The 16,096-nt window shown below is 40.2% G+C and overlaps 1 protein-coding gene across 4 annotated transcripts in view; it reads right to left on the bottom strand.

Annotated features, from left to right (window-relative positions):
• Positions 1 to 16,096, bottom strand: part of FNDC3B (fibronectin type III domain containing 3B) — a 350,696-nt gene that overhangs the window by 271,788 nt on the left and 62,812 nt on the right. For all 4 annotated transcript variants that reach the window (XM_036850413.1, XM_036850412.1, XM_036850415.1 and 1 more), the window contains one exon: positions 11,849 to 11,987. In XM_036850413.1, coding sequence (XP_036706308.1) covers positions 11,849 to 11,959 — 111 coding nt within the window. In that variant the 5' untranslated portion in view covers positions 11,960 to 11,987. The remainder of the gene's footprint in view (positions 1 to 11,848; positions 11,988 to 16,096) is intronic.

Below are 16,096 nucleotides of genomic sequence, written 5' to 3'. Positions count from 1 at the left end.
GGCGCAGCCAGAAAAAGAGAGAGAGAGAGAAAAAAAGCCATTCTTTCCAATAATTTAACAAATAACCACTCAACTAAAAGTTGAGCATAAAATTGAGACTAAAAGCCTTCTGGTGATCAGCAAGCTTAAAAAGTAACTTTTATTTTGGTTGTGTTGGGTCTTCGTTGCTGCGCGTGGGCCTTCTCTAGTTGTGGCGAGCGGGGGCTACTCTTCGTTGTAGAGCACGGGCTCTAGGCACGCGGGCTTCAGTAGTTGTGGCTCGTGGGCTCTAGAGCGCAGGCTCAGTAGTTGCAGTGCACGGGCTCAGTTGCTCCGCGGCATGTGGGATCTTCCCAGACCAGGGATCAAACCCGTGTCCCCTGCACTGGCAGGCGGATTCTTAACCACTGCGCCACCAGAGAAGTCCAAAAGTAACATTTAAGTCTGAGGCAAATGCCAAAAATTAGGTTAGACACTTGGCATTCTTTCAATGTCCAAAAATCTGACCTTTAATATATCATTTACATTGTTACGACACTAGAACCTCTGGAATATTACACAACGTTTTAGCCTACACTTCCCCCGTGATTTTAGAATAACTGTTCGAAAATGAGCCACTGCCTCCCTCCAAAGAAAAAGCATACACCAGTTGTGATGTCTATCTTCAAGTCTCTCTAATGGAGGCTCTTTAAAGTTCCAAGGCAACTTGAAGCAGCATGGTGTACAGAGGCAGTCAATAAAAAGTGGGAAGATTCTCAGGGCCTTACCGGGAGTAACCACTTGAAAAATAAGAAAACAAGAAAACAGAAAGTCTGAGAAGTAAATGGGATGTGAACACCCATCTATTAAAGGATTATGTGCTCTATCACCCAACTCCATCCTCAATTGATTCCCTGGGTCTTTAAAACAGATATTATTCACAGACAGGGTATATATAAGCCTAAGGTCTGACTTCTCAATGCAAACCTTATAAGAAAAATACAGATGCCATTCCTCTGTAATTCATATAATATATATTTGTATTTAAATTACACTTATTTTCAGTCATGACTAAAGTCACCAAATAAATTATAAAGAAACAGCCACTCTATAAGGATGCTTTTTATATAGCCTTTTGCCAAGGTGATGAGAATTAAGATGAGTTATAAATAGATGCATGCTGCCAATGCAAAACAAGTCAGAAAAGATAAATGAGCTGCAAAACCCTGGCCAATTTAGCTACCAAACAACATCACTAACTAAAGCACATGCTTCAATGTGTCACAGGTTCCCTCATGAACTAGACGGACAACTCAATATTCCAATATACGTAAAGACCAAAGAAACTTCTACCCAAGTAACATGCCTCAGTGTGGAATTTTTCTAACTACTTAGAAAAACACAAGAATATTTTAACAACTCCTTCTAAAAATTAGAAGTCATGAAACACAGCTAGATAACAACACAAGTCCATTTCTCTACACAGCTAAGGTTTATTAGCTCAGAAGAATTGATTTCCACTTTTAAAAAACACAAATGACCCTTGAAAAATGCAGGGCTAAGGGGCACCGACCCTCCACGCAGTCAAAAATCCGTCTGTAACTTATAGTCGGCCCTCTGCATTAGCAGGTCCTTGGTATCCTCAGTTGCACATCTGTGGACTCAACCAATGGTGGATGGTGTAGTTCTATAATACTTACTACTGAAAAATATAAGTAAGTGTATAAGTGGACCTATGCAGTCAAATCCGCGTTGTTCAAGGGTCAACTGTGATAGGAATGGAACCTTTTGCTGATATAAATACTCTCTAGTCAACCTGCCCCCCAAAACTAGTCCAAGTACCCCCAACTTTCTGCTATCTCCACTTAACTAGTTGCCTAGTTATTTGCAAAGCAGAAACCCTTGGCAAAGAAATTTTCTAAATGCAGACTGTCCATTTTATCCAAATGCACATCTACTATACCGCAAGGGGCAGGGAATGGGCAATAAAGAATGGATCCAGGTCAAATTATTCTAGTTAATGGTTGTACTAAACACATCCTGCACATAAAACAGGCTTCCTCTCAGCAATGATCTATCTGACGGTCACCTGCTAAAGAAAAAGGCCCAGGGCTGAGAAGCAATACCAATGTAGGCATGAACACTAAAGTGGCACTGAACTGTTTCTTCTGGAGGTCCACCAGAGTACAGCTTCAATTTAGTGTAACAGCAGAGCTGGCTGGAAAATTACTAGGCCGCTTCAGCAGCGGGCTCCTCAGCAGGCTGTTTATTTTTTGCATCTGCATTTGGAACTTAGAGATTAATGTTACTAATTTTATGCAGCTTGCTCACTACTATCCTGTTTGGGATGTAACGTATCTAATTGCTATATAGTCATATTTTTAAGTCAATCATTTGGACAAAAAAAAAAAAAAGTCTGCCAACATGAAAACAATTATGTGTAAGCAAAACATATGTCTTAACACATTCTGGATGGAGAATAGTCCCATCTTTTCTTCCTGTGTGTGTGTGTGCATATATATTATTTTTACTGCACTATAAGACACATCAATGGCTATCATATCACATTCAAGATGACAAATATACATTTTCAAAAAAAAAAAATTGAGAATTCGAGATTGGAAATCTACTATTAAATTTAATCTTATTCAAAGAGAAAGTCAATATAGAAATGACTTAAATAAAAACATCTTGTCTAGGTAGTACCAGGGAAATTTTACTGAAATAGAATAAAAAAATTCTGTTTCAATAAGTACCTAACGGAAACTCAATTCTTGGAGACTGTAAAAAAGATTGTAAATGCAAGTATTTGCATCTCTATCCCCTGGAACGCTGATACCTTGCATCTCTGTTTAATGTCCCCTAACTAGTGTATAAACAGTAAAACCAAGGCGCCTGGTCGTTTCTTCTGCCCTTCTTACGCTTTGAGGAGTGCTCAGTGTGGCACTGACTGGGGATTCAAATACTGTTCACTGAAAAGCAGAGGCCAAAACAACCAATACCTGGGTCCTAAGTTGTAAGACATATAATTGAAACCCTTCTACAAAGCTATACAAACCACAGCCCACACTAGTTCATTTTACAAGTCGTAAGTAGAAAAGTAAGAGACTTAAAATCACTTCATCAGTATGATACACAATGAATGTGCCTGAAAAATCTTAAATATTTTTGCTATATTTAAAACCCAGTATGTGTAAGCACAGGAAGAAATTTCAAAGGTAAAAAAAGTTAACAATCCCCAGGTTGCAAGTTCAGATGACCCCAGAGCCCAGGCAGGTCTGGAAATTGAGTGACGTGGACAGGGTGGGGCCTGGGGACGACACTCCCCATCCAAAGCGGGCAGCTGCTGCTTTGTGCCAGTCAACTGCTGCCAGCCCAGTTATCAGATCTTCTGGGTTTTCAACATAAAGATCCAGAATTTTGTGTCAATCTTCCCATTTTTAAAGGTTGGCACCTAATTATTTTTTGTTAACTATAAAGATTTTTTTTTTAAATGCCTGTATGACAAATGCAATAGGTAGCCAGTTTTCAAGCCCTGGTTTAGATGAATTAGATTTGTTCATTTCATTCATCCTTCATCCACTGTGAAGCACTTACTGAATGCTACCCTCAGACGCCAGGCACAGTGTGAACAAGAGACACATAGCCCCTGCTGCCCTGGAGTTTAGAGTGCAACCAGACAGTCAAACATTGCAATAAGTTGAAAACAATCATAATGTGAAAACCACCATAGCGTTTTAAATTGCTGTTATTTTGCAGTGCAACCTTGCCACGCCTGTGTTTTTCCTTAATCCTCTCCTTTTTGAAGGCAGCTCCCATTTGAAGGATACTGACTGCATCTTGTATCTTATTATTATTGCCTTTGGCTAATTAAATTCTGAAGTGTCCCTCAACCCAGACAGCTCAGAGCTGTCATAATTATATGTCATGTGTCATAATTATTGTGGGTGCCACATATAACACCACACTCTGCATGGCATCAACATTTTCCTTTATGAGACAGAGATTATGCATAGGCTATGCCTTTTAGGAAGCCTGTGTAGGGAGTAGAATTGGCAAACCTAAGGCAGAGAGGTAAAATCAGACCACAGACCTGGATAAACTCACTTCACTTTTTTACAGTTAAAAGGAAGCCCTCAGAAACGGGGCTGGCTGCCTGTGCTGCTGGAAAGCAGCTTTGGTGAAGGGGTACTCAGGATCTGCACTTCTGCAGAATCGGTAATTGTGAGGAATAGACATCAAGAGGCCACGGGTGGGTCGCCAGGCTGGATGCATCACAGGACAGACAGATTCTCTAGAAAGAATACTGAAGAGCAAAGTTTCCAGAAAAGAGATTTAGATACGGTCTGCTTGGGGCGCCACTAATATTAGCTCCTCATTGCCTATACTATCCCTACACAGTATTTACATTTCATAAAACAGAAACTGATTATATGATATGCAAAGCTTGAATAACTTCCAGCAAGGTCTCAGTTCAGGCTCAGCCTCCCCACAGACACCTTTCCCTGCCTGGTCTCTGTTTTCCTGCCCGCCTATCCCGTTCCCTGATCCACCCCTCCTCTGCGCTCCCAAGGCACTGATACATTCTGCAATCCAAGCACCTCTCCTGTGGTTCTACACATGTATAAATACAGCCTTTTTTCTTTCTTTTTTTTTTTTTTTGGTAAACCACATTTTGCTCCCTAACTACACTGCTCATTCCTTTAGGGCAAAAACAGTGTCTTATTCAGGTCTGTGTCACCAACACCTAATACAGTCCTGCACAGAAGACGTATGACAAATGCTTATTAAAATGAACAAAGTCACTCCTTAATTCAGTCATAAATCTTACCCTCTCACTCCTTCTTTCCACCCCAATCTCAAAGAAGAGAGCTGACAATCTTTACACAACAGGCCTTATAAGTCTGAGTAGTAGAGAGAACGCGGACAGCAGTTTGCAATAATAATTTTCTTCAAATATTTGCACAAGTTACACATCTCTCATATACTGTGATGCTGAAGAGTCTGACCAAAACTGAGCTTCCCCACACTTGGTTTCCCAAACCCAACATTTGACCAGCCTAACTTTTTCTACTTTCTAGCTCAAGCCCCAGCTTCTAAATAGGATTCTATCATAAAGGGAGATGTTATCTAATATTATTCAGCAATAATATTTTAACAGCCAGTCCCATTCTCATTTGAATATCCTTCTTTTTCCTGGACAAGGCCCCTAAGAGCCGTTTATTCATTTTTCTACACTATACTGACTGTAAACCTCTTTCTGGGTCCCCCTGACACAGTGGCCGTCAGTATGTTTGAAGAGTAAACCTGTGTGGTGAGAGGATTTGAACTACTGAATGCAAGAAGGGAGCCGTCAGGGGAAAAGTTATTAAGAAGATATCAACCAGAACAGAAAAGGTCACTGGATTAGGAGGAGAAGTACATTTGCTGTAAAAGACGTGCTGATGACGAGCACCATCTGAACGTGGAAAGTTTTAATGTGTTTAATGTGCTGTCTGGAAATGTGTACTCAAAAGAATGATCCAGGAAAACTCTGGCTGTGTATTCTGTCTAGGGAAACAAAGGCTTTCAGAAAGAAGAAACAAAAGGGAAAAAAAAAACCTCACTCCCAATAAAATGACGTGCTAAATGCTGATCAACCGAAACAGGCTAAAGTTAAGACAATTGGACACAACTGAGCTAACTTTAACCTCCTGTCTTCCAGGGCACACATGTTACCAGGCTATCCCAGAAACAGTTTTCTATTTACATTTAAGGAGATCTACTTCCTGAAGAAGAGGCATTAAGAATACTCATTAGCAATTAATATTCAGGAAGCTTAAAAGAAAAAAGAAAAGCAAGACATAAGAAATAAAAAATGACAAAACATTTGCTAGGGGCTCTCTGTGTGCTAAATGCAAGTCAGAACAAAGAGGCGCCTAGCTCTCTCCCCACCCCACTGACCTAATGAATACATATGTTAGAAGTGTCACTAAGAATATAAAGTGGCATACCACCATCGCGTAGGTTATAAGTGTCACAGATTAAATTAGCAAATCAGTAAATTCTAGGTGAACACTCTGTTCTTAACCTAATAGTTTCTTTAACTGGTGGCTGCTCTAATTCCTCTTCAGAGATTATTGAAATATTAAACCAATAGAACAAGTTGGAAATTGGGCTGATGCTTACTCTTTCATGCTCAAAACCAGCTGCTACTTCTTAAAATCTCTAAGATGTGCTAAAAGTACTTAACAAAGATAGTTCAATTAATACACCATTAGGTTCTAAAATGTTTCAGAACATTAGGTTCTGAAACGTAACGTATGAAATGCCAATATTTTGATTACTGAAGGGCATTCACTGTAATTTATACAGCCACACACAAAAGCTCAGGTGGAAACATGACTTTTATAACTCAAAAATAGTATGTGGTTAGGCATATTAAGGGAAGCAAACTTTATTTAGCTATGTTGATCTATTTAAAGGTAGAAGAAATTATAGTGAGAGAAGCAGATGTACTTTATTTAGAAAACAATAGTTAAAAATAAAGGTGTTCAACTTCACTCCTAGGTATATATGAGAGAAACGAAAACACACATCAACACAAAAATCTGCACACAAACATTCATAGTAGCATTGTTCATAATAGCCAAAAAGAGTAGAAACAATCCAAATGTCCATCAACTGATGAATGGATAAATAAAATGTAGTATTATTCATACACTAGAATATTATTTGGCAATAAAAAAGGTATGAAGTACAAGCATACCTTGTTTCATTGAGCTTTTTTGCTTTATTGTGCTTTGCAGATAATTGTGTGTTTTACATATTGGTTTAACATGGCAACTCTGTGTGGAGTAAGTCTATCAGCGCCATTTTTCCAATAGTATTTGCTCACTTCCTGTCTCTGTGTCACATTTTGGTAGTTCTTGCAAAATTTCAAACTTTTTCATTATTATTATATTTGTTATGGTGATCTGCAATCAGTGATCTTTGATGTTACTATTACAAAAAGATTACGACTCACTGTAGGCTCAGATGGTTAGCATTTTTTAGCAATAAAGTATTTTTAAATTAAGGTATGTACAGTTTTTTAGACACGCTATTGCACACTTAAGAGACTACAGTATAGTGTAAACAGAACTTTTACATGCACTGAGAAACCAAAAAATTCACATGACTCACTGTATTGCAATATTCACTTTACTGCGGTGGCTTGGAACTGACCCCACAATATCTCCGAGGTATGCCTGTACTGATACATGCTACAACATGGGCGAACCTTAAAAACATTATGCTGAGTGAGAGAAGGCAGACATAGAAGACCACATATTGTATGATTTCATTTACATGAATGTCCATAATGGGCAAATTATCTACGGAGACAGAAAGTAGATGAGTGGTTGCCTAGGAATAGGGGAAAGAAGGGAATGGAGAGTGACTGCTAAAGGGTTTCTTTTCAGGGTGATAAAAATGTTCTAACATTAATGGTAGTCTTGGTTGCACAATTCTGTGAATATAATCAATTTCGTCGAATTGTAAACTTTAAATAAGTGAATTACATGGCATGTGGATTATATCTCAATAAAGCTGTTAAGTAAGTTCCTTCTATCCACCTTGTGTATTTGTTATTGTTATTCTTGTTCATTTTTTAGTTGATAATATACTTTAAATCTTCATTCATTCATAATGAGGACGGCTTTTCATTTTAAGAAAAGAATCATCCTTTTCCTGCTACCTACATAAAATGACAAAACAAGGTTTCAAACTTAACATGACTTCGGATAATGAAAATTAACAGTGTTTCTTATTTAGAGAGCCAGAACGGAGCAGAGAATCTTGCCAAGAACTCGTCCTAATTAAATCCAGAAACCAACAGGACAGAAATCAGGAGGATGAAGGCTGTGGGGACTGAAGAGCTTTCTCCTAACTGTGGTGGTTCTTTTGCATATATAGAAATAATTAGAATGCCCTCGGCACAGCTGCAATGTATTAAGAGTTGTAAACACATACAAGGTAAGCTTCACCTACACACTCCTAACAGAAATGTAGAGGCGGACCCTATAGCCGGAGGGCCGCTCTCTTCAACGGTATAATTTGGGAAGTGGCTCACCACTTTTTTGGCCTCACCATAAGTGCCTCTCCCTTAAAACGTCACCCCAGGGGTCTGCCGGGACAGTGCCTGCAATGTCCATCATTGACGTCAGCCCTGTGCCTCCAAATGGTCCTTGTTGAAAAGTACTGCCTCAAGGGACAGCATGGTCAAAGCCTCCTGATCCTTTCACACAAACCCACCTGAGCATCACACCGCACGTGCTCTTAAGAGCAAGCAGCAAACAACAGCAGGCACCCCAGACAAGCACTCAAAACTCTTGCAGCCCGACTCTCGGATCCTCACTCCTGGTCCTTGTTCTTTTTGGTGACCCCCCCATCCCTCCCCCTCCCCCACCTCCTCTCTGGTATTTCTCCATTATTTTGGTTTTGCTTGCTCCTTAGCCCAGGTTCCACACACAGGCCCTGGGTACTCTACCACACTTAACTCTGCCAAAACTAAACGTTAGGACCTAAAGGAAAAAGTGAAGGCTTGAGTGAATGAGGGAGACACAGAATGGGGACTCTGGGGGCAGAAAGAGGCAAAAAGAAATGTCAGGCACATAGGCCACTGCCTCAGCTAAGCCACAGTGACGACATCAAGGCATGATAAATCCTGGGCCATTCCTGCTGAGAGAAATATTTCAAACACACTCTGCCCAGTTAACAACTGTTCCCCATTAAGGGAAACTTAGGGTTAATGCCAGTCAACAGCTTGGCCCACATAACCTAAATGCCTAAATGTCAATGCTTCTAGCACAATCAAACATATTTGCGAATTAGAAAGACTGAAACATTCCCTTCTGATGAGATTTGTTTACAGTAAGTGTACCCTAGTCTGAGAAACCTCGATGTTTGTGACTGTTTATAAAACAGATTAACAAATCTTCCCATTTCTTGGCTTTATAGAAACCTTCTCAGGCGAAATCAAAATGTGATTTTATCAACCAAAATTATTAAACAGCTTCTACTTAAGAGCTGAGGTAGATCTACAGAGTAGGAAACACCACAAGGCCTTCTGAGGAAATCCAGTCTTTTCAGTCACTGGTCATTTCTGGGAGCAAAGGAGTTTATTTCTGAAGAAAAAACTGGAAAATTCTAAGGGCTCTGTATGCTGGCTTATAAAAGTACAAAAGGCTACTCTATGCAAAATGAATTATAGAAATGAGGGAGAAATCAAAACACAAAAATGGTGCACAGCTACATGGATGGGTAGTCTCAGGTCTCCCAGGTACATATGCAAAATGGAACCAGGTGACAACATCTGAAAGACCTGCATTGTTTTCCAAGTTTAGTCATATTTGAATACCTTGTCCCTGCTTTTTTTTTTTTTTTTTTTTTTTGGCCTCACCATGAGGCATGCGGGATCTTAGTTCCCCAACCAGTGATCGAACCCGTACCCCCTGCAGTGGAAGCGCCAAGTCTTAACCACTGGACCGCCAGGGAAGTCCCAACTTGCCCTTTTTTTTTTATTGTTTTAATTAGTGAAAATAAAGGAGACCAAACACCGCATCTTGAAACTATTCATGGCACTTTGAGACCTCCCCATGAGTGGCCGGAGCAGAGCAGTGGGAGGATGATGGAGAGAGGCAAGCACTAACCACAGAAGGTGGACTGGCCATGGTACTGCGCTCAGAGTTTATCTCGGGCAAACAGGACAGCTCTGAGCAGGGCAGTGACATGGTACGTTTATGTTTTTAGCAGACTGCTGTGTGGCAAATGCTTTCTGGTAGAGCAAAAGTAAAAGCAGCAAGACCAGTGAGAAGAACTGTCCTACCCTGGTGAGAGGTGTTGGCTTAGAGTCCAGGAGTGGTCACGGAAATGAAGTGGACACGGCAAAGTATGGTTTCAGCAATGTTCCTGACATAAGGCCAACAGGACTTGCTGACAGATTGGAATAGAAAGATGACAAGAAACAAGTGGAGACTCTGGAGATGAAGAGTAATAGAGGCAAGGAAGCAGAGGCTCTAATTAGAGAAGTACTGCTGTAAAGGGGAGCAGAGATACAAGATGGTAACTGGGAGAATGTGGAGTCAAGGGAGGGGGCTTGTTTCTGTTGGGTGGATGAGAGGTATAGCTATTTGTGTGTTTAAGATAAAAGATACTACAGTAGATGGGTGGAAATGAGCCAAGAGAGAGAGAATCAGGAGTCAGGAAGAGAGATACTTGCATCAGTGGCAAGAAGGGAGGAAATTTATTCAACTGACAAACATTTATTGAGCACCTATTAGATATTCTTTGTTCTTAAGAGGTTCACAGTCTAATGCAGGAGAAAGTGATATATATAAACTATTAAGCAGCAAAGCAATATCCAACAGAAGTATATACAAAGTATTAATGTACTATGATGGATAAAGAGTGTTAATGTACTATGACAGATGGGGGGTGGGGAAGAGCAACATACTGACATCAAATAAATGGCCAATTAACTTCTCTGAATTATTAATATATTTTGCATAAATATTTTTCAAGCGATTGCTCCCAATTCTACTTTTGATAAAACGAAGTCTTCTACTTTTGTGCTTCTAAAGAGCTACACAAGTATAAAAAAATGGCATTTATTTAGTATAAGACTGAGGGAACCCAGTTTTAGTAGTCAATTAAAAATTTAAATAATGTTACCAGCGACAATACTTGTCTCTAATAATTTTTAAAGTTTTACTTACCATTTAAATTTTTTCCCAAGTGCTACAGGAATGCGCTCAGGAATAACTTTTCAACTCTGTAATGTTAAGTAACTAGTGGCAAAGGAGTTTTTATAGAAAACAAGTACCATCATTTTCTGGGCAGCAGGCTCTACATTTGGAAGGACTGCTCCAGGAGCCAGGGTGGGTTCACACAGACCTGTGCCTCTTGTCGGGGCCAGTCACCCGCTGTGTGAGATAAAAACCCGATCCACCCTCTGAGCATCCTGCTCGGGCCATCCTGCTCTGACCAATCAGGCAAACCAGTCAAGCAAAATATATGACATGAGCAAACTGTATTTTATTCCAAAGACTTGTACATATTTTCAAAATGATCCATTTCAAAAATCAGACATTTGTTTTTGATGCTTCAAGAATACCAACTGGATTAGGTAAAGTTTTCTGTTCTCAAAAACTACAACTTCTGATATTTTAAATCATATAGTAATTCTACAACAAAAACACTTGACCTCTAGAGAACTACAAAGGTTCAAAATCACAGATCTTAAATCTCAAAATAAAACAATTTCTGGGTTAGCGGACTTCCCTGGCGGTCCTGTGGTTAAGACTTCGCCTTCCAAGGCAAGGGGTGCGGGTTCAATCCCCGGTTGGGGAGCTATGACCCCCACATGCCTTTTAGCCAAAAAACCAAAACAGAAAACAGAAGCAGTATTGTAACAAATTCAATAAAGACTTTAAAAATGGTCCACATCGGGCTTCCCTGGTGGCGCAGTGGTTGAGAGTCTGCCTGCCAATGCAGGGGACGCGGGTTCGAGCCCTGGTCTGGGAGGATCCCACATGCCGCGGAGCAGCTGGGCCCGTGAGCCACAACTACTGAGCCTGCGCGTCTGGAGCCTGTGCTCCGCAACAAGAGAGGCCGTGATAGTGAGAGGCCTGCGCACCGCGATGAAGAGTGGCCCCCGCTTGCCGCAACTGGAGAAAGCCCTCGCACAGAAACGAAGACCCAACACAGACAAAAATAATAAAAAATAAATAAATTAATAAACACTTGACATATTTAAAAAAAAAAAAATGGTCCACATCAAAAAAAAACTTAAAAAAAAAAAAAAACAATTTCTGGGTTAATGTTTCCCACTTAGACAAGTTGACTTAAATTCCCTTCTTACTGCACCTACCTGCTGAGCTGCATCTCCATTCACCAAGTGAGGCATCATGGCTACCTCTCCGTTCAGCAATGGTGGCAGTTCCAGAGGGATCTGGTCGGTCATCATCATTGTGACATACATTCATGGAGAATTTCCCTCAACTGGCTTCCTGCAAGAAAATCACCATTTTTTTGAAAAGGACTCAAGACCACAAAAATTCACCTGTAACAAGTCAGCAATTTAAGTGCACCGTCATGAGGTCAGTCGAAACTCAAATTCTTCTAATCACAGTATTGTATTAAAAGGGGTGAAGCAAAACCCAGGAAATAGCCTGAATTAGGAGACCACAAACCTGAGTCTCTAAGAAGCCAAGTGAACACAACCTCTAGTTCCTCAGTTTCATTATTTAGCTATAAATTTTAAAAACTTATGAAAAATAGTAAGTCCCCTAACCCCAGGGATCTTCCTCAGAATAAAATGAGATAACAATTTGAGAGGCTAAAAGTGTCAAACGAACACTGATCATATCATTATCTTTAAGGTAATTACAGAAAATAAGGCCAAAGAGAATGAGCTATAAGAAGTTTTTCTCAAAAAAAAAAAAAAAGCAGTTAACAAAGCAAGTAAACAAAGGTTAACTGCCTACACTGCAGTTGTTGTGATTTCTGACCTTGCCATTAAATTGGTAATTAATCATGTTCTAATTATCTCTCTCCCGTCACCTCCTTGAATTGGATTTAACCTGTTGCATATTTACAGCTTTATCACTTCTGCATGTCTTGAGCTTTCCTGTACCTGAGTACCCATGGCACCTTGTACGGAATAAGGCTTAACGGCACATTCCATTGTTTCCACAGAATAAATGATTTTCATACAGGTATTCAAAACAACACCAAGCCCACTTTCATTCCATAATGGTACTTGCCACCGACATCTAGCTTTTCAATATAACAGCAGGAAAACAATGAATTCCTATTCAGAATTATAATGTTCTTTAAGAAGTATTTACGTATCCTTCAATAATGCCTAAAACTTTTTGTCACAAAAAGTTTAATAGCATGGACAAAGAAGAATAAACAAACACACACGCACACTATTTTAAGTCAGTTCAGAAAGAAACTGCCATGTGGTTCATTCTAAATTTTTTCTCATTCATAATAAAGTCCCCCAAAATTTCAAATTCAAGAGGATTTGGTAAATGAATCCTTTAATACTCAATACCCAAATCAGGCAAAACAGTGGGGCAAATCCTTTAATGATTATCTCTAATTTGTCTCAGGTGTGACAAATAAAATATTTCTTCTCATTCTTAAAACCTCCATTCTGAATGTTAAATATATCTCCCTCCCCCAAATCCCACCCAAAAGAAACTCCTTCCCTGGAAGTATCAAATGATGCATAAAAGCCACCCAAGAGATTATAAACTTTATTTTAAATCAGTAAAATTTTACACTATTCATTATAACCCCATTTGGAGAAGCTAATTATTTTAAGCACCAAACAACAAAGTCTTGTCCCAACTAGGGAAGCACATTCTATAATAACAGGTCTTATGATGCAGTGTTAACAGTACCATCATGCTGTTTTATGAGGCAATTACTCAGTTCCTAAGCAAATAAAAGTACAAAACTCAAAGCCCAGTAGTTTATCCTAATGTAGGAAACAGATTCTTCCACAATAGAATTAACCAAAATAACTTCCACTGACACTATCATGACATGTTTGATTTTGAGTAGTACTACTAATGGAGTACTAATGTCCATTTCAATTTATTTCAAATATACTTAACCCTACTAGTGCATGAAGAAAGAATGGCTAGTTCTCCTCAGATTGATATTACACAGGCCTATTTCTTAAGCGTAATGTTTTATTTAATGTTTCTTCAACGTGCAGGTTGGATAACCAGGGCACTAATTTACATTAAGGGTCTGAGGATAAAGCATCTGGGGGAAAGAAGCACTCCATACTCACTTCCACCTTTTCCTCACCCCTCCGCAGGGAAGAGCCCCAAGGCACTTGCTGGTGAGGTTATGGAGGTTGCGGCTCTGTCCCCTCCCCTCTCCTCTGCTAAAGTAGTGAGCACCAAAGCCCTCTCCCACTGCGGGAAAGTCCTGGTCATCTCACAGACAAGCATAAGGATAGAACCCGCTCTTTTTTCATCCTGTGCACGCAGGTACTGGTAGGAGGACATAATTGTGATCTAGTATAAAATTTAGGCATTCCTGGCCACCCATCCCTAATACCAAAGAATGTCTCAACTCCCAACGTCATGTCTAACACTGACAATTCCAACTTAAGAAACCTTCTGGTTGGCGTCGTAATAAACAATGGGACTTGCTATCATCAAAACACAGCAATCCAGCCCCACTAGCTGGCACTCTTAAGCACAGGTGTGTCAAGTCCAAACTGGGCAGTTAAACTCCAGGTTCTGCAAGTGTGGGATAAAAGGACAGAGCCCCTCCCCAGTTCCATGAAAGTCTTATAAATCTACGATGAGGGAGGGTGGGAGCCAACAGAGAGCTGCAGAAACCCCCAAAGAAACCAAGTCCACTGGCACAAAGAGATAATTGTATCTGCTTTTGAAAATCGTACAGGCAACTTTGGGCAATGCAGCGATTCAATACAGAGAAAGATGCCTGAATCCTGTACTTCTTTTCTACTGGATGATGGGTTATTCGCCTCACAGATGTGCAGTGGTTGTTGCAGATTACTGAGAGGGGAACAAGGGAGGGGAAGACGGAGAACTGTGCATAAAAAAATCAACTACTTGTACAATCAACTCAGCATACAGTGGGAACATATAAACGTCATACACTCCTAGTGCTTCAACTCAATCATGCAACAACCGTACCTTTAATCATGGAGAAAAATGGAAGAATAAAGTGAAGCCACAGAGCCACACTGCTCATAAGCAAAGTTGTTAACCCTCTTTACCCTAGGCCACCAGCTTGCTAAAATCCAAGGCCTACTTTCTAATGCCCAAGAGTTTCACCAAAGGTAAACCAGACTTTATCCTGCCTGCAATACAAGGTAAGAGACTGATCTAGAAGGGGTGGTTCATGCAGCCAACAATGTTTAAAAACCCCTTTCTACACTCCATGCACATACACAGGATATGTTCATTTGCCTGGAATTCAAGGGACATGTAGAAAAAGCAATAAATTACCTCTAGGCAACATAATGCCCAGCTACTTAACAAGGCAATTGCCTGCCAACCAGTCCTTAAATTATCATGGAACACCAACAATTTAGTGCCGCGGACCGGGACAAGAGAAAAGGCAGGAGAAGAATTATAAAAGAACGAAAACCATAGACGCAAAACATAAAACAGGGTACAAAGTAGTATTTACTATGGTTGTTACCATATTTTTGGTTATTCCCTGGTGATGGGGACGGGTGTCGGGTAGCAGGAGGTAATGACTTTTCCAAATACAAATGTAAAGTCAAATGTTCAAGTTGTAAATTGGGAAAACCACTCAGTCCTAACCATTGACAGCTGAAGAAGGTTAAGTCAGGCCAAGAGACTTGGGAAGGCTTGCCATGCATCAATCATTTAATGGTGACAGCTCCCCCAAAAGTGAGTCTCCTCTATTTTGGCCGATAACCCAGACAAAACTACACATGTACTCAACTTAAACACCTTAAGAGGTGCTTAAGCCTCAGCACCACTGCCTTGAGGAGACCTGGAGAATGTGACATGCCTAAGAAAGCCGACCGAACTTGAACTTTTCAAATGGAATTTTAAAAATGAAGCCATAAATGTGGAAGGCTTACTATTCAAACAGTTAACTTTAAGGACCAAAAACTTTATTTGCAATAATTGTGGATGGAAATTATAAATTTTCTTACTTCATTATAGGGCAGTCTGGCCATAACTTTATTTTTTCTTAGGGATGTAGGGTCATTGTTTACAATACTGTGTTCAGTCACAAGGTGATGTACTAGGGAGTTACTAAGCATTCTGACCTTACATACTCAGAGAAATTCACCCTTACTTTGAGTTCTTATGTTTAAATTCTATGGTGTATTTTTTCCTCTCTCTTCCTCATTAGGCTGCACCACAAACCACACCTCCTCAAATCTGAGAAACATATCCTAAATTGGCTGTCTTACATCTTCCTTGGGCTGGGAAGCCAGGTTGTTAGTTATACACACACAGAGGAGTGGTCTCTGGGGTCTCAGAAGCTCCCCTCTGTGCCCTGCACCGTCCTCCTTGACCACGTGCTGATTATCAGCTCTGAGGGAAGCTGCGTGAGCCAGATGTGTGATCTCTGGGTA

The sequence above is a fragment of the Balaenoptera musculus genome, chromosome 4 (genome assembly GCF_009873245.2).
Source record: "Balaenoptera musculus isolate JJ_BM4_2016_0621 chromosome 4, mBalMus1.pri.v3, whole genome shotgun sequence".
Classification (NCBI taxonomy): Eukaryota; Metazoa; Chordata; class Mammalia; order Artiodactyla; family Balaenopteridae; genus Balaenoptera; species Balaenoptera musculus.
The sequence above is the reverse complement of the archived record's forward strand: the minus strand, read 5'-3'. Positions and strand labels throughout refer to the sequence as shown.